This window comes from Cygnus atratus, chromosome 23, assembly GCF_013377495.2.
Source record: "Cygnus atratus isolate AKBS03 ecotype Queensland, Australia chromosome 23, CAtr_DNAZoo_HiC_assembly, whole genome shotgun sequence".
In the NCBI taxonomy this organism is placed as follows: domain Eukaryota; kingdom Metazoa; phylum Chordata; class Aves; order Anseriformes; family Anatidae; genus Cygnus; species Cygnus atratus.
The window spans coordinates 2,355,175-2,374,391 of record NC_066384.1 but is presented as its reverse complement, the minus strand read 5'-3'; the positions used below and the strand labels follow the sequence as shown (position 1 = coordinate 2,374,391).

The 19,217-nt window shown below is 43.7% G+C and overlaps 1 protein-coding gene across 3 annotated transcripts; it reads right to left on the bottom strand.

Moving 5' to 3' along the window:
* Window positions 1-380: 380 nt before the first annotated feature.
* On the bottom strand, window positions 381-17,883 carry AGO4 (argonaute RISC component 4). 3 transcript variants are annotated; one of them, XM_050715249.1, is made up of 18 exons: window positions 17,830-17,883; window positions 14,751-14,916; window positions 13,897-14,017; window positions 12,634-12,815; window positions 12,104-12,240; window positions 11,880-12,014; window positions 11,617-11,704; window positions 11,044-11,191; window positions 10,845-10,964; window positions 10,505-10,633; window positions 10,209-10,342; window positions 9,231-9,415; window positions 8,745-8,904; window positions 7,821-8,136; window positions 7,439-7,573; window positions 6,545-6,646; window positions 6,119-6,318; window positions 381-6,012 (listed from the first exon to the last, which is right to left on the bottom strand). In XM_050715249.1, the coding sequence occupies exons 1-18, from the start codon at window positions 17,846-17,848 to the stop codon at window positions 5,904-5,906; spliced, it is 2,586 nt and encodes an 861-aa protein (XP_050571206.1). In that variant the 5' UTR covers window positions 17,849-17,883; the 3' UTR covers window positions 381-5,903. The 3 variants fall into 3 exon arrangements, with proteins under 3 accessions (XP_050571206.1, XP_050571207.1, XP_035417954.1); XM_050715250.1 differs by lacking the exon at window positions 17,830-17,883 and adding an exon at window positions 17,689-17,742; XM_035562061.2 differs by lacking the exon at window positions 17,830-17,883 and adding an exon at window positions 17,478-17,547.
* Between the last annotated feature and the right edge of the window lie 1,334 nt (window positions 17,884-19,217).

Genomic DNA, 19,217 nt, shown 5'->3' with positions numbered 1-19,217 from the left:
GGCACTGCAGCTGTCAGATGCTTCACAGCACTGTCCTTAGGCTGTCTAATAGCGTACACAATTAAGAAATAAATTCCTTAGTAGGTGAGGTCCTGCAGTGCTAGGGCAGTCATTAGCTCCTTGTGGGGTTATGGCGAGATGCCTTTGGCAGGGGAGATTTTTCTTTTTTAAAGATTCATTTCTTGTTGCTGGATTGAAGAATAAAGAACAGGAGGGTGCGTTCGTTTCTTAGCAGTTTTTATTTTAAAGGATGAGCCTTGCTGGCAAACCAACAGGAGTGGTGGGGTCACACCAGCAAGTGATCTATTCACAGCCCCCTTTCTTGGTCCTGCTCTACCTAAGAACAAGTGAAATTATAGAGACAAGAACAACCCATTTTAAACCATATATGTTAGACTTACTCTCCCTAAATAGCATACAAGAGTGAAAACACTGATTGTGTGGCATGACTTTATAGTAATGCATGAAACCTCAGTAACATTGTTTCAAGACACTGCAAAACGTGATCGCTTTTTTAATCCTAGTTTTAATCGTATGAGGTAATGGAAGAAAGCCGCAAAAATTCAAAGTATTAAAAAGAAGCGTTTTCACTTCTTACTAACAGGACCAAGCAAGGGGAACTCCTGCTGTCACGAACAGGAGCTGCTCACATCCACAATTCATGCGATGGGAGCAGAAGTTAGTGTGCAGTTGCTTTTTGCGCATGTCTGCATGCTGAAACCCGGCTGGCCGCTGGGGCTGAACATGGCAAAGCATGAGCCTGGAAGCCTGCAACACCTAGCGTTCACAACCAGCAGCAGCTGCTGAAAAACGTGTGTCATCCCACAGCAGGGTGCTGCTTACCTGCATCAGATAGGCATTTCCTGCAAAAACACCATAGTCATAGCCATTGACTCACCCATCTGCCTTGCCTGTACAGCCAACGCTCCTGCAGAGTTCAATAAAAGCACCTGAATTCAAAATGAAGCCAGTTACCGCTACAATTCGGGAGCCATCTGTCAAACCCTGCGTTTACAAATCCAGCCTGCCGAGTTGGGAATCCAGTGACCCTGCAGCGGAGAACACAAGGTAGAGTTCGCACACTGTGATTCACACCAAAACTTACAGAATACCTGAGCAGAATTTACACCAAGGCACGGCATAAATCAAACCACCACTAGTTAAGGCATCTTACTGACCAGCTGAGTCGGCTGGTGGTCAAGAAAGACCTGATGAACCCTGAAACGAGGTCGTCACCCCTCTCTGCTTCCTCTTCCTTCGGCATTGCTGCAGTCAGTTAAGCCTCTCTGGGCACAGAGGTGCCTCTCCGAGCCCTGCACGCTGGTTAAGCACGCAGATTCTACTACCAAATGTCTCCTCAGCCTTTTAATTCTTTCTCTAATCTGTTGGATATTTCCATGACATATTTCCTTCCAAGTTAAAGCATATGTTTACTTAAAAGCATGTTGTAGCTCCAAACTTCATCAGCCCTAGGTTTCCTAGGATTTGATCCAAGTGATCTTTACCTTTGAATCATTTTGGAAAGGCACTGGGGTGAAGTTATCCTCTGCTTTTGAGCTTAGGCTTGCCTGAAGGCGAACAATCTCAGTTCCCAAACCCAACGAATCTCCACTGCAAAAATGAAAAAAAAAGAAAAAGGAAAGCGGATGTACTGATTTGCTGAAGATGAAGGTTATTTTAAGCAATCATGTGTCCCCAGTTCATTTATAGCTGTCATGTTTTGTCCTCGTCCAAAAGCTTTTTTTGTCCTTACCGTAATATTTTTAGCGAAGTACAGTTTTCTGAGGAAACAACAAACCCTCACCTGAAATAGAAAAGATGAATAAGCGAACAGCTCTTTCGTTTATTAATTTGGGACTCTCTACTGTAGTCACTTCGCTGGGTAGATACAGAGTCTGTTGACGCTGCATTTTCTCTAGGTGTTGCTATGTTATTTCTGAGAACATTTGAAAAAATACATCCATTCTGAACATTCTAAACATCTCTATGCTTTGCTCATTCTGAAAACAGGCAATTAAAATCCTCCTTTTAGTGTCACTGGAGCTGTTACCCATTGTATATTTCTATCGCTTTCTAAATCCTCGCACATCAGAAATAAGTATCTTGTGGTAACAAGGTCCACAGGTTACACAATGCGTACAACTTTTAATTCAAAGTTAAATTATTTAAGACATTTGTTTACAGGCAACAGTACTGGTTGCTCACTCTGTACATTGCATTTATTAGACATCAACAAGGAAAAACAACATTTGGCACAAGAATGCCTTTTTATTATTATTATTTTTGGACACATGAACACAAAATATCCCTGCAGGCTAAAAAAAAAAAAATACATTGCAAATTGTACACAACCAGCATCTTATCGCAACATGGGGCTGCTAACCCACCCAGAACAGTTTAGAAAGAGTACCTCGTATTGCTATAGACATACATCCAGTCCAAATTTAATAAAATACAGTTTTAAACATTACAAGTCTAACAATATAGAAACAAAAGTTACATCGTAAGTCAAAATGAACAAATGCAAACATTTTACATTGAAGTTTCAGCCTCTAGACATAGAAATATGAAAATGTCAATAGCAAGGTATAAGAAAATCTGTAAGTGATATTACAAGATCTTTCCTCAAATGCACAAGGAAAAAACCTTGTAGTCGAAACAGTATTGATACAATGCCCTCCAAACCCTGCCTTCTTAAAATGAAAGCAGAGTTACTCCCTTGCTATTGAGCAAGAAAAATCCTACAGCACATCCACAAAGGTAGTTTGGGGGGTAGGTTTCGTTAAACACTGTATCTGAACAAATGTGCCTTTACCCATTTGAAGAGCAAAGCTGTTGATATAGGTTAAATAACTCTGACACTTGTGTCTGGAGCAAGAGACGTACTGCATGAAGCAAATTTGCCTGTATATCACAACCTCTTATGCCCTTTGGATGCAGCTACAGGCACTACACTAAACTTGTGGTACTTACAACAAGAATAAATAAGCCAGGCTGTTCAAATGTTTGAGACAGGCTAACTAGTGATTGCCAGAGCTTGTTCAGAATTCAGCTGTTCACAAAGCAAGCAGAACTGGTTTGAAAATGGGGTTTCTGCCCACCCGCCTCCCCCCCACCCCTTTTTATTTTATTTTTTTTTAAAGTGTCAACCACCCCCTTCCCCAACTCTTTAAACTTTGCTACATTTAAAATCTTTCACACCACATAGCTAAACAGTGGCCAACAGGCTTTATTTATAAAAAAAACAGAACGAAACAAAAACACCCTAAGAACTACATCTACAGAATGCACATCTTCCCATTGATTGACACATGCATAACGATTCAGTCAGTCCCAAGGGGTTAATTCAGATCGTCAAGCCCAACCTCCAGACTCAGCTTGCAGACCCTCAGAGGACACTATTGCCAAAACTTTGATCTTACAGTCACCACCGAGCAACGGTCCTGAATTTAAACGCTCTTCTCTCAAAGTGACAGCACTGCACCCTTAGCAGTGGTTTTTTTATATTATTATTTTTTAAACGATGGTGTTCTAACACAGGATTGAGTTAGGGTTCTCGCCATGCTTCCCAGGGCTAGCTGAGATCTAACAATCCACATAGTCTGAGGTTAAATATTCAGTCCAGTCACAGGCAAACAAAAGAGAGGCTCTCACTTCACTCAATCTGAACTAGGAGTGCTTGGCACTGGACAACTAACTAACTGGTGATAAAACTAAGTATTTGTTATGCACCCTTGATTAAACCAGTCACATTCTTGCCTAGTGCACAAACTCAAACAGTGATCTTTGATCCTATAACTTAAAAAAGGGTGCTCAGTTTCTTTTCAAGGTGCCAAAGTTCTCCATGTGTGTTGGGTCAGTCAGAGTTCATTCTAAAAAGGGGTTTTTGTATTCTCCCTGAACGAGTACTGAGAAAGCAGCCATCTAGCTGAAGCAGCGGTCAGTCTCCCACCCACATGTCCTGATTTTATTACACAAGTGAGGTATTCTTTAAAAATAAAAATAAAAAAAATAAAAGGAATCTTTTTTCAATCTAAACTCGTCCACTATACGTGCCAAGAGCAGAGTTTGCTTCAGTCCCATTTAGAACAGAAAAGAAAAAAAGTTTAAACTTAATTTAATGAGACATCCTATTTGAAAGAAGGTTATAAAACTGTTTGAAGACTAACTTCAGTGTACTCTGGTACAACTGAAAAAAACAGCATTTAGAAATGTAAACTTTAATTTATTTACAAGCTTAAAGACTGAAGGAAAGAGCATTTCCTATTGCTGAAATTTTGAGGGGGCTGGTTCCTAAGCTTTGGAACAGCAGACAACTTAGCAGCAAACCCCACACGAGTATCAGAGACCACAGTGCAATCATTGGACTTCGCAAGCTTCTGTTATCAAAGTAGTGGTGTTAGTTCTACTCAGTTTAGGAATAAGCTTTTAATCTGCGCTAACTCAACGTTAACACTAAGAGGAATCTAGTCTTCATGTACTATGGTTGTGGATTCCGAGAGTGAAACCAAGCCCCTCTTCTTTATTACACATTGCAGCTGAAAAAAGCCAAGCAGATTAAAAAACCTTAATTTCCTATAGGCTGGGACAGAATCAGTATATTAGACTTACATTGGTTAAACATGCTGTTGAATGCAGTTGTGTGCGCAACCTAGATTCCCAGGGAAAAAGTTTAAAATGCTGGTACAAGTCCTCAGGTTGCCTGTCACACAATACATTTAGACTGTACAGATTGGCAAGCCTTTCCTACATGTAACGCCCAGTTTCCAAGCTTATAAAAAAAGTTGTAGACAGGACACCAACAGTGAATATAAAACAGTTAAAAATAATTCTTAAAAAAAGCATGGAAGTGCGTCTTTTCTAATTAGCTTCAGAAACCGCCAAATTGTGTGTTCAGAAAACGACACGAGAATGTTGGTTAAACTCATGCACAACCCTCAGCTAGAAAATTACACTGTTAGGGGGGCTTAAAAAACAAATATTTATTGCCAAAGTTAACCCTTCTATGAGAAAAAAGTTTTAAAATCACTTAGATTTATCAAACCACACAGCAGCATAAAGTGGGCACTTTTGTAAAAGTTTGCAAAATACCTAAAAGCTAATTTTTTTTTGTATTTTTTGTATTTTTTTTAATCATTTTTAGAGGGGGAAAATGATGGTTCAGTATTTCCTATGATACCATGGCAGTATTATTTGTAACCATTATAATTAAAACCTACTGACAGGCATCACTATCTGGTTATGTTACACATTCACAGAACAAGAACCACCTATATTTGAACTCGCAGTATAGTGCAATTGCTTTGCAGCCCAAGTCTGCAGAGATTAAAAAGATAATTAGTAAAACCGACAAAAAACTGCAATACCTGTGAAAGTTATGTTTGTCAAAAGGCATTTACAGTAGTGAAGTCTAAAATCTCCATTAAAAAATCTATGGCCCCACACAATAGAACAATTACATTTAACTGGAGTAAAACATTTTGCCATAATATGCATACTCACTAAGCAGTGCATGAAGACGGGGGATCAGTCGTCATGATAAACTAATGGGATGAGAAGATAACTTAAAAACCGTAGCTAGCAAAATATTCAATAGAAACCTTTCATGCCAAGTCCTTTAAAAATTTCAGGATGATCGGCCTTTTGCGCTTTGAGGTAAAAATTCAGTCCAATGCATCAGAAAAGACAGTCTATGAATTCCTATTACACAAAATAATGAAACGAATGGCTCAATTGTGTTGGTGCATCAGACATTTGCTGTGAAGTACAGATTCAGTGCGACTGTTCAGAGCTGCTGGTAGTGGGCAGTCTGAAATAAACCGGGCCCTAGCTATAGCAGTAGGCATTGACAACATTTCAGGACTGCACGAGTTGTTGGTTTTGCCACATCCTCCCAGATGCTCTCAAGCAAAATACATTGTGTGCTGAGTGTCATGGTGGATCTGCACTGCCTTTGCCAGAGCCTGAGGATCACGGCCATTGCTCTGTCCTGACACGTGGCTGCCTTCCGCGCTGTAAAAAGGCAGACACATACAGAGAGCCGTGAACGATTGGGCCAACAAGCCCAGAATTCGAGTTCGTTATCTGGCTACCAAGACAGCGAGGTACAGTTCCTTACCTGTCGTGATCCTTGTCCACAAGATGGTATCTGGCCCTAAACGCTACCAGCCTGGCGTAGTATGCAGGAGCTGGAATAGAGACTGATCGTGTACACCGGACATACGTGTGACACAGCTGATAGGTCAGCAGCTGTAGCTCGTCTGCAGTGAAACAGTTGTCGTCCCACAAGACCTGATAGTGGGAGGGCCGGCTGGTTCCCTGTGGAGAACAGAGGAGCATTCAGCTGGACAGCATCAACAAAAACAGAGGTGGTACTGAAGGCTGTACCTTCTATCAGTACGCTGAAGAGCGAGTGCCAAACAGGCACTGAACTTATGCAACTAACTCCAAGTCTGCCAAACCATAAATAGAAGCAACATTACTCATCGGGACAACAATAAGGATTTAGTCCCACAGCCTGAGCACAGCAGAGCTGAAACGTTACCTGAATTCCTGCGTGGCTACAGAGGTAAAAGTCAAATTCAGAAGGATGCGTGATCGTGCTGTCCACAGTAGTGCCTGCCGGTACGTTGCCACTCTTACCCACCTGATGTGGAAAGTTTATTATTAGCCCGTGTTTGTTTTTCTTTAGAAGTGACCCCAAATTACCTCCTTAGATATACTCTACTTAAGGTTGCTTGAGAATTTACTGCTCAAAAATGTGAAAAAAAATAAGGTAATTTACATAGGAGGAATGAAAGTGTTCTCTGCAAGTTCATGGTTAGAAACTTCACCAGATCTAGTTGGTGCATAATCAGAGAAAAATAAAGTTTCTGCCAGCACCATTAAAATTGCAGAGTGGGATACAGCCTATATAAGTAATTCAGAATATGGAAAAAAGGCAGGCTTTCTGAAATAGATTTCACACCCTTGTTTGCAATCACACCCGAGATGTTTATTTCTAGCAAACCTGTGATCAAGAACTATCCTAAAACAGGTTCCTTCGTTGTCCTGTGGATTTGTGACATAGGCAAATGTTATTGATGCCTATGAACAGAACAGGCGACTAACTGAACAACTAGCATGTGTTGAGAATCTCCGACTATAAAAAAAAAATGAGGTTACAGCTCCAGATACACAAATCCAGGGATACAGAGTATGCTCATTCCAAAAGGGGCTGGGAACAAGCTGTTCCATCCGACTGCCTGATGTAGAGCAATAAAAAAAGGGGAGGAACTGGCTATTTTGGTCTTACAGAGAGCCTGTTCCACCACAGAACTCCTACTGTTTGTATAGATTTGTTCAGTTCCGATGGTGAGACGGATTCCACCCCAGTTACCCAAACCAGCTACATTCCCTTTGCCACTGACTCCTTGCTTAAATACCCGACATTACTTGCCCTTTCAGTTTTGTCAGCACAGAATAGCCTGGTGTGATGCCTTTTCTGCACAACAATGTACGTTATTCCCGGTCTATAGTCTTCTTCCAAACTAATACAGGCCTTCCGGATTGCTATGAGCTCTGGCCACGCTACCTAGAAATAGAAGATTTAATTATTAGGTGCAGAACTCAGTACATACAATATTATTCTTTCCAGGTATAAGTGCCTCTTTATAAGGAGCACAATCAGACAGGATAGCTGTACCTTGTGTCTGCCCAGAAAATAATAAAAAAAAAAAAAAAAAACAATAAAACTGCAAATTATCCCCTTAAACAAATGCAATCCACGTTTACATTTTCAAGTGCCTTTTCACAAGCAACAAGAAATCATTAGACGGTACCTGTTTCATCTGCCCTTCTGATACTCCCCCTCTGTAGTAAATGATCCGTGTAGGCTTGAACCGAGTGGATTTGTAAAACTGTATCAACAGTTCTCGCACCATGTTAGTCAGGTCCTGTATCACCTCCTGACTGTACAGCAATTCCTGGGAGGTCTCCTGACGGGAGGTCTGCACACGCACTGTAGCACAGTAACGGCTGGGGTGGCCGTCCATGCTGCCTACCACAGCAGCAATAGAAGGCTTCTTCCCATCCCCGGCAGGAGGGTGGGTGACATCTGCTCCCAGGAAGATCACTGGCTGCTGGAACACCGAGGGCCTGTTTAATAAGATTAAGGTATATTAAATAATGATGCACGGAAGTGGAATGAGTAAAGGAGGGGAGGAGAAAAAAAAAAAAGACAGCTAAGGAAAGTATATTCAAACCATTCAAGAGTCCTAAACCCATGCCTGAATCTTTAAAAAGATCTCTACCTCAAGCTCTTACAGTCCAGACAGAACAGAAAGCAGAGAAGAACCAAAGGCAGACAAACTTACAAGCATTTATCACAAGTCACTCTGTCTCACTCCTTCTCTTTCAGTGTGGAAGGAAATACAGTATGCTTAAGGAGACGGCAAAAGAAAACGGTAGACAGACTGAACCCAAAAGCAGGAAAAGGACCAAAAGAGACAAACATAAAAAAACACCTTTATGAGCTTGTTTTCTCACACACACTACTGGACTCCTCTAACACTAAAGAGATTCCTCAGCACAGGGCTTACAAGGCAGATTCTAAACACAGAAGCACCCTCCTCTGTCCACTTTAGTCTGTGGGTATTTCTAACATACTTAATATTTTGAAAGGTACAATTTTAACTAGCAAAACAAAATAACACCGTTTTGCTTGACAATCCAGACTTCAAGGAGAGCTTTAGATTTAGTCTTACCTTTGATGAGGCACAAGCACATTGTTGATTCCTCCAAGCTTTGCGTTTATCTTCAGACAGAGGTTGGACAGTGTTTGCGGGGACGTTTTCACCACGTTCTTTACTTGAACACACTGAGTGGCCATGCCAAGAAGCGTGTCACCAACCCGCTTTACTTCAGCTGTGACAGAAAAATAAGACAGTGGTTCCAATTACCTGAACAGTCAGTAATTCCATCTGCTTTCTCTTATTTTTCTCAAATGCTATGCTAATTCAAATCCTTACAGGTTCACTGACAAAGGCTCCGCCTGCTCTTTGGGACGCAAAAATTCTCCAATGAGACCTGACAAACCAAACTAAAAAAAAAAAAAAAGCAACAAAAATAACCCAAACCACCTCTTAAACTGAAGACGTTGCCTGCTCTGTTTCCTTCCTACCAATGAAGAGCACAGTAAGATGCCCAGTCGCTGTACAACTACTTAACGTTTTACAGCCTCTTCTCCATACCATACACGGGTGTCTTTCCAGGTAGAATCACCACGATCAGCTGCAGACCAACGTAAGTCAGTTTTAAGTGTTTAAACATGGGCTCCACGCTGTCTGCACCCTGGGCGTATTTGCAGAAACAGGGCTGGCCTTGGATCGGCATCCCTGCATCCTTGGAGATCTTGCGCAGCTGGTCAGTGAAACTCCTGTAAATGAAATATAAATGGAAACAACCTCACCTTCTCACTGTGTTTCACTTTCCTGTTAATTCTATCAACAAGATCTAAGTTGTTTCAGCTATTTCACAACACTACCAACTTGATGCTACACTGTTTTATTAAGCTATTCTCTCATGGTAAGAAATCACACATGATTTTAATCTTGTATGAGGAAGTTTCATAAGCCTCTGTTCCTGTAATTGCAGAAGCTTTGGGAAAACAAACATACATTTAAATTGAATATTCTGAGGCAGATTCCCAAGCTAACACTGATATGCTGGTAAATTTCTATCATCCAGTGAACTTATCTGAATTTTACCGCAACCATGATTTTTACTGCATGTTTCAGTGGCTCAAACAGCACCTGATATATAGGACTCAGCAAAGTAATCTGAAGGAGGGGCGTGGAGGGAGAGAGGGAATGGTGTACATTGTCTGGGAGGCAGTAAAGGTTAAAAAAAAACAACAAATAGTTTAGGTTTTGGAATAAAAGACCATCATTTCTTTGTAAAAAACAGCAGAATACAAGCTGATTGCAGCCTCCACAGCAGGAAACACAGCCTCAGCGGTAAGGGAACTGATACTTTTCCTAGCCAGCCAATTAGGTTATAAACTTTGCTGTAGTCTCCTCCCAAGGTGCAAATATTTAAGACACGGAACTGCAGTTTCCTCTTTTTGCTATTAGATGCATTAGTCAGCTTATACTGCATACCACCATTCAGAGATAAGAAGAAAATAATCCCTGAAATGGGTACTATTAATACATATTAAAAATACTTACTTTAGTAAGTCTTCCCTGCATTGTTTTTGAGGAGCAAAACAGGCGACAGCCCAAACTTTAATCTCAATGCCAGCATAGAACTGTTTCCCTCTCATGTCCCACACGCCTTGGTTTGGTGTGGCCACAGTCTTGTTCTAGGTCAAAAACAAAGGCAAATTAAAAATAAAATGCTGCCTGGTTTTGACTACAGCCAACCAGTGCTCAAGCAAAAGCATGCCTTATGAGAAGATATACGGAACACCATGGATTTAAATAACCCCAGAACAAGATACTACTACAAGACACAGGAAACTCACCCTGCCTCCATATTGCAGCATTGGTGCTGGCAGAACTCTGCCTGTCAATTCTGTCATTTCATTATGGACAACAATACCAAACTCCTTCAGGTATGGATCAGGTCCACCAACCATGCTGTTACTTTTCACCTGGTGACAAGAAAAGAATTCATGTAACTACACCTACTGCTTCGGGGGACTCTGGGCTCTTTGCATGTAATAGGTTTAAAAGTATTTGTTTTAAAGTCCAATTTTTGAACTTCCACAATTTTGGGTTATTCTGGTTACCATGACATACGCTCTTCTGAAAGAGCCGTATTAAGTGACGAATGCAGATCGTTTAGCTGAAAAAAATGCTTACTAGTCTGCTGATTTCTTCCTGTCGGTCTGGTGCAGATCTCGCAGTTGCTTTTATCATAGTTGATGTCTGATTGTCCGTTAGCTTCTTGATACATCTCTGGCCTGCCACTATGTTACACACCTACACAGAACAGTGAGAAGTGGCATGACACCATTTAACACAGGATATACCACAAAGCAAGAGAAAGTTAGATTCTTACCTCAAGCGGCAAATATGTGTGTTTCTGTTCCTGTCCTACTTGGAGACAGGGAAGATGAGGATATTTTAGCTGCAGACTGTACTTCTGCTTAAAATATTGAGCTACTGTACACTCCATAGCCTGCCCATTTTCCAGCTGCAGAGGAAACCTATAAAGGACATTTGTTCTGGTTAGGCTTTTTTATTTTTATTTTTTTTTATATAAAAAAGGAAAAAGCTGTGTGGAAAATCTATTCCAGAGTAGAAATGCTTAAAACATTTATTTTCCTTAGCTACTGGATCTCTTGTTTGTAAGAAGATTTTATAGACAAAATACCAAATTTATCAAAGCTGTTTTAACAATTATCACCTTTGACAACCACATGAAGAAGGCAGGATACAGCTTCAAGTTTTGTTGTGCTGAAGTAAATAAAGCAATTGTCTAAACCCACATGATTCCTCTGGTCCACTAAAGGTGAACACTCTTCCAAAGCCACATCGCTTCTTCACCTCTGGAATCGACTTTTCTAACAAAAATACTATACCTAGAAAGTCCAAGATCTTAAAAACTGCCAACAAGTGCTTGTATACATACGTCTGATGACTGGCTGGTCGCCGAGTAACATTGCAAACTCGGTATTTTCTCTTCATCTGGCCACAGTGAGTAACCTCTACTTTTAGACCTGAAAACCAAAATAAGTCACCTAAATAAAACCAGACATAGGAGTCGCCTTTGAGAAAGAAAACAGCAAAAAGGAACAGACCAACTTCCCAATTGCCTTGCGAATTTTCATTACAACATAGTATTGACAAGTTTACAGATTTTTGATGCAGTGATGCTTTAGAACAAGCCTTTACCTCTGATTTCTTTGGTAAACTTGACACGTTGGGAGTCTGTAAGAGGCTTGGTTTGTTCATTGATGTTCTGAATGTCCAAGACCTCACACATGAACTCGATGATAGGCTGGGCACGGTAGAAAGCAGTGGCTGACACTAAGAATTAAAAAAAAAAAAAATAAAAAATGTTAATTTAGAAGCAGCAAAGACACTGTTACATTAGTGAGACAGAATTTCCTACGTACCATCAATGTTGAGCATCATGTTCCACATGGCAGGCCTGACGGACTGGTGGAAACCAAACCAGACCTCCCTGCCACCACCCAGAGGGTGGTAATAGCCTTCAGGGGGGGAGAAAAAGGAGCGACCCACAGGAGTATACCTGAAAAAAACGTACGAAAATTGATAAATCTGATCATTGCTTTCTGATGGACCTTTTTAAAGTCATATGTTTAAAACACGCTTCTATAGTACACTGTAACTGTTAGAACTAACTCATGGCACGCATACAAAACCTTTACCGGCAGAGCAGTTGGAAAGGCTATAGCAAATTCCAGCTGGAAACATGACCAGCAGGTACAAGTCCCGAGTTCAGATCAAATTTCCCTGTTCTAGTGCAAATTTGTAATGCAGGCATTGAATTACACAACAGCATCCCTCAACCCTTCTGCAGCAGGAAGGTGTAATAGCAGTAGAACAGCAGCAAGTAGTGAATAATACAAACGTAAGACAGATGCAAGATTGAGCCAGTTAGGAAGACACTGGAAGTACTCACCTCATGGAGGGAAGGTGCCGTGTGATTACATCAAGTGCCTGTACAGAATCTTCAGGAACTTCATTCAGGTGCCCTGCCAGAGCTTCCAGCAGCAACTGAAGGCTGACGACTGATACCCACTGAATGGATACTTTAAAAGTCTGGTCCTTCCCCTCCCCTGGAAGCGTCACCTCCATATCCACCTTACACATAAAATTAAGCAAAAGGTTTTGTTAAGGACTGCAGACTACCACGACGCTATGCAAGATTACTTTTTTCTCTTAAGTATCCTTTGATTCTTTATTTTTGCTGATTGGTTTGTGTACTTTGCTTAGACCATTACAATCAGTTTCCTTAAAATTTGGAAAGCTTGTAATTCATTCATCTGAAGAAACCACAATAACTGCACGGAGGTATCTTGAAGTCTAGATTGTAAGTGATAATTAGTATGGTGAGTATGGTGACACTGAAACTCTGAAAACTAATTTTTTTATTTTTTTTTTTAAAGTGGCAACCAGTTAATAGCAAGATGTCTTGTGTCCCTAACAGAAAAGCAAGAAAAAAAAAACTTTTGGTCAAAAAGAAGAATCACTGGGATACACAAATCTCAGAGTTCTAGCATAGTACTTGAAATTATTCTCACACACCCAGCCAAAGGGTAAATGGGAACTCATCCTATGTATTCCTCATGGCACTGTATCAGCAGTAACCAGATCCCTGGGGAGAAGAGTAGATGGGAGTTATTTAAGTTTAGCATCAGGACTGGTTAATACAGATCCCAATCTGTCAGAGCCTGGGTGTTGTGAGCGTGGCCCGGCACACTAAAGGCCAGTGCAGCTGATTTAGTTTTCACAGTCCTTGTAGCACAGTTCTTAGGGAACAGGAGGACATAGTTCAACAGTGCAGCCAAACCAAAACTGCTATTTGTCACCTAACAACTACTTTATCGTTTAACAAGGGAACTAGGGTTAGAACAGAGAAAATGGAAATTTGCATCAGGGTAAAAAAAACAAAAAAAAATCGACTTGTAGCTGAAAGAGCACAATAGATTGTTCAGAGCATCATTGACAAGTTCACCAAGTGAAGAGATGGCAATCAGAAACCCGAAGATTATAAACTTCAGTAAGGCACCTAAAAGCACCTAAATTACAGACACTGCCTGTAATTTCCAAGACTATACTAATACATGTGATAATACCTTGGGGTTTTGTCAATAAAACACTTTTCAAATGACACTGTAACAGTTTTCCACAGAAACTTAGATCTGCTCATAGCAGCACTTACTCTGTCGCGGCCAATCGGTAAGGGGTGTGCAGTGTACATGTTCCGCTTCCCATCGTAGCCAGGCTGCCGATCACCAAATATTTGCATCTTGAAGTGTCTCACCATGGTATCCACCACCTCTCTACAGAGGAAGGCATCAAGTTAGGTTGGAGAACAGGAAAACCCAGCAACGGTCTTAGGCACTTTAAAATTCCTTTTTAAAATTTTTTAAAAAGAACAGGGTAGGAGAAACACCACCACACCAGAACATACACAAGTCATCAGCAGAAACCACGAGCAAAAGTCACCTCCAGATTATGACACTTAAATTTCAACATAAAAGTGTCTACACGCAAGGCAGGTGTCCAAACTCTCATTACTGTCAGCAGAAATACACTCAATATGGCCAGTAGAATCCGAATAACTGTTTGAATACAGGAGCAAATAAAAGCATCTACCTTGTGAGCTGGGGTGCTCTGTAGCTGGATTCCACTGATAGAACATCCACATCTGAACACCTAAAACACTGCAAACAGAATCCCTTCCCCTCTGCTACTAACAGACATCTTTGTATAACAGACTGGAACAATTATCAAGCATGCTCACTTGCAGACTAGAAAATAAAAAGAGCTGTAGTTCAAGGCTGAGTGCTTTTCCTAAAGCCTTCCATATTACTGCCCGCTTGCAAAATACCTTAATAAAGAGAATATTGTATTACAGCTTGCTGAACAATAGGACAACTGCTAACCACGATACAAACACAAGCTGTTCTGTAGCTGATGAATGTTGAGGATGTACAGTCCTCCTAAATCGAAGCACAAACACTTCTAAAATATATATATATTAAAGTATTACTACTGTTAAACAGCTCATACCTATTCACTCTTCGGGGCCGTTTTTCTGGTTTGATATCGACATCATAGTGATAAACGTCAATCTTAGGGATCTGAACCTGGAAGTGGTTGGCTAGGAGGCGGATGGGTTTCCCAACAGTTCCCAGGCCTGGGCGACGGGGCGGCTGGAACAGGCTTGCCGGAGGCCCTACGGAAGCCAAAGAAATACGTAAGAAAAATAACTTAGCACTCAGTGCAGCATCCTTTCAGGTGTATTTAGCTGGAAAGCGTTCCTGGCAGGGCAGAAAGAAATCTTCAGTAGCTTCCTGGGATTGCAGATGGAGGTGTTCCCAGCGGCTCACAGCCTTCCAGCAGCTCTGAACTTCCAGGTGAAAAACGCGCTCCCTAAAGCATATATAGGTTAATGCCACAACTCCTTCTCTGAATTTTACAGACATTTTTCATAACTATGGCTTACAAACTCGACGGAGTCCTGAGATGGACTACAAACATTTACATACTATGCATCTTTACATAATGTACACATAAATGCATTCCTACCTCCATTTCTAGAACAAACCAATAGCCACGTGAGCCACACCTTTCCATTACTGGCTTGAAGTTCAGTTGTTAATGATTGCCACTCTTGGCATACTCAGGAAACAACACAACTTCTACCTGAAAACTGATGTAATCTAGAAATGGGGAATGGGAATTCTTATTCTGAACTAAACTTAAAACATATTTCCATATTGGATCCAGGCTAAAACAGTTTTGTCGTTTTCTTTTCATCATGAACACATCACTTTTAACAGTGGGATACTTTTCCCCTGGAGCATTACTCCAGCCAGTTTCAAGTTCCAACACAACGAAAGGAATGACAAATGGTTTAGGCTTTCTTCTAAGAAGACGAGTAAGGGAACAAGCATAAAGACAGGTATAGACTCCTAACAGATGTGGAGAAGGTAATTTATTTGGACAGAAGTAATAGCTTCAGAAGAAGTTCCAAGGAGGAAATTAGGAAAGGCTTAAATAAGTACTCGCATGCAAAGTAGTCACTAGTTAAGTCTTTAGTTCAATTCCTCAAAGTGTTAAGATCTGAGATACCACGTTAACAGGATCAAACACTATTTTTTGTTCTTGTTAAATCTGTCACAGCCTCAGTTGATACTGCATATAAAGCAAATGGAATTAGTGTATTTTCATGGGTTTTGTCTGTATCTGCCAGTGCCTAGTGCATTCAATGTTTCTTTCCTCTGTTCTAGAGCAGCAAACGAGAGGGGAAAAAAAGTTTTACAATACAGGAATGTAATAATAAAGTAATAATATAATTTAGGGCAAATTCAGTATCGTAAGACTGTGTCAACCTACCAGTATCTACTGAAATCAAAGGCTCAAAAGTTTATACAAAAAAAAAAAAAAGTATAAGCTGGAGGATGAAGCTCATATTTGGGTATACTTCAGCATGCAGCAATAATCTTAACACAATCCTAAACTAAACCCAAGACCGAATCAAAGGAGCCTTCCAAGCCATCTGACGGCTACTACATTAAAACTACCGATTTGAGGACACTAACCGCCGAATATTTAAGCAGAAGTAATACTTAGAGCACGTAAGCAACCGTAGCCCACTTGACACGTCAAGCTGCAGCAGCACCGTGGCTGTTTGGGCCACAGACATCCCACACGACACATCGCTGGCTCTGCACCCGCATGAGTAATCGCGATCAGTCCAGGAGCTCCCAACGCCGCAGTTAAACCAGTTGTAGGGTACAGTTAGTACTTAAAAAAAGCTACAGCTATCTTGACAAGCGTGAATCATCAAGGGCAATCAAAGTTTGCTGTGCTTATTTGGATACGAGAGAGATGATCCATTAATCCTGTGCTAATTAGCCTGAAGTAAGTGCAAGCACTGACCTCCCACAAGAGATTAAATGACAACTATATTTACCCATTTTCCTGCCTCGCTATTGATAACTTTTGTAGGCAGGCATGGCAATGCTGACCTAGGTCAGCTTTGATGTGAGGAGACAGAACTTACATCTTCGCCTTCCTAAAGTTATTTCTCAAAGGATTCTAGAGAATAAGTTAAAAGCTGCTTCCCCCTTTGAAGCCAGGTTTCCTTGCAAGTCACAGCAATTTTATCGGGACTTTTGCCTGGTCAGCCTGACTAGGATTATACTCACTGTTTCTCTTAATTTCTTCTATCGTTTAGGTTCTCTGAACCGTCAGCTGAGTTACTTCAGACAGGAAGTACTTTTACAAAGCCAAAAGAGGATCTGCTGCTGAAGTTGGGAGTTAGAGAGGACAGGCTACATCGTGTATCTACATAGCAGAATCAAAACAAGCCCTCCACTAACTGTTTTAGAATCTGGATTCTTCTGGAATCGCACCTTTCTGTCAATAAGCATTTCCTATTCTGCTAAAATTAACAGCACTTCAATTATAGCAACAGCTTGATCAAGATCTTTATCAACAACATGCACAGACCACTTGGGTTGAGAAACACGTCTTGCAGTCATTTCACAGAAGAATAATTAAGGAATAAGATACCAGTAAGAAAACACCACGTATGAAATAATCCCAATGTTTAGCCAAACTTTGTTAAAAAAATAACAGCCAACGTGCACAAGTGTCAAAAATCAGACCGTAGAGCTTACGAGATTTGGGTGTAGTGAGTGTGTCCCCGTGCCCCCTAAGCCCTGCGCTGCCCCCCAAGCCTGGTGACACCCCCCAAAGCCCTGCGACCCCCCTCCATGCAGCCCCTACCCCACTGACAGCCGGGGCCTGTCCGCCCCGGGGCCCCGTCCTGTCACCCTCGGAGGTCTCGCCACCGGGCAGCCCCCGTCAAAAAACTTCCCCGGGAGCCGGCAGCCGGTGCTGCTGGGGGCTCCGAAGCCGGCCAGGGCGGCTGAGCCCCTCCTGACGGGCCGCCCCCGGCCCCTCACGGCCGCCCCCGGAGGCCTCGCCGCGGGCTCACCGGGCCCCGGCGGGAGGCGCTGCCCGCCCCAGGCCTCAGCTGGTGCCGCCGGCCGGGCCCGAGGCCTTCCTCCTCCTCCTCCTCCTCCTCCTCTTCCTCCCCCCGGTCCCTGCCCGCCCCCCCCGCCCCCGCGGCTCTCACCGGGTCCCAGCGCTTCCATGGCGGCGGCGGCGGCCTCGCTGCGGTCCCCCCCGGCCCCGCCGCTGCCACCGCCGCCGCCGCCTCCGGCCCCGGGCCCCGCCGCCGCGGCGTAACGCTTGATCTCGGGAATATTGGCTCCGGGGGGGGGGCCCGGCGGGGAACCGGGGCGGGGGGGAGCAGCGGCGGGGCCGGACGAAGGGGGGGAGGAGGAGGAGGAGGAGGAGGAGGAGGAGGAGGAGGAGGAGGAAGGGGCGCGGCGGGGAGCGCTCCGCTTCCCCGAGCGGCGGCGCAGCGGGGGGATCGCGGGCGCCGAGCCCGAGCCCGAGCCCGAGCGCGCCCCCGCTGCCGCCAGCACCGGGTGAGGAGGAGGAGGAGGAGGAGGAGGAGGAGGAGGAGGGAGGGGGGGGGAGGAAGGAGAGGCCCCTCCACGCTGCCCGGCGCCGCCGGCTCGCGCACGCGCACCGCCCCCTGCCGGCGGGGGCGCGCACGCCGCCTCGCACCCTTTCGCCGCCGGCCCGGCAACAGGTGGAGGCGGCGGGGCTGTGCGCGGCCCCGTGCGCGGCCCCGTGCGCGGCCCCGTGCGCGGCCCCGGCGGCTGGAGAGGGGCGGTGGGGGCACCTCCGAGCCGGACCCCCCAGCCGCGGGCCGGTCGGTGTCAAAGCCGAGCTGTGATGACCCCCAAAACAGCCGCTGACAGCCCCCGTGAGCCGCTGGAAACATAAGGCGGTGCCAAAACAACCCATGACACCCCCAAAAACAGCCGCTGTCAGCCCCTGTGTTCCACCGGAAATATGACAGAGCCAAACCAACCCGTGACACCCCAAAAACAACCCCTATCAGCCCCCAAAACCAGACGCTGTCAGCCCCCATGAGCCGCTGGAATCATAAGGTGGTGCCAAATCAACCTGTCACACCCCCAGAAACAGCCACTCTCAGCCCCTGTGAGCTTCTGGAAACATAAGGTGGTGCCAAAACAACCTGTTACATCCCCAAAAACAGCCGCTGTCAGCCGCCGTGTGCCACTGGAAACCCAAACGCCTCAGAGCTGGAGCCAGGACCTGAGGGATGCTGTGAGGGAGGAAAGCCCCACTGATGGGTGCAGCTCGCTCATCATGGCTTCGTTAGGAGTGGCGGCCACCCGGCAGCTCGCGGTTGGTGTGGGGATCAGGAACAGCACTCAGATATCACTTGGGGTGCCTGGAAGGTACCCTGATAGGGAACAGGACAGTGCCACCAGGATTTGGGGTGTCAGGCTCCTGGGGCACATGCCAGGATGACCCCGTACCTCACTGTGGCCTGGCCACCTCGCTTCACCTTGCTCTCATGATGAGCTGCCCCGGCACACAAACCTCTCCTCTCTCAACAATTCTCAGCTGGCTCACAAGAAG

Coding starts and splice junctions, on each gene's coding strand:
- AGO4 (XM_050715249.1), bottom strand. Junction 12,241..12,633: donor CGGCACCTTCCCTCCATGAG/GTGAGTACTTCC, acceptor CGTTTTTTTCAG/GTATACTCCTGTGGGTCGCT. Junction 8,137..8,744: donor GTGCTTGTGCCTCATCAAAG/GTAAGACTAAAT, acceptor CTTATTAAACAG/GCCCTCGGTGTTCCAGCAGC.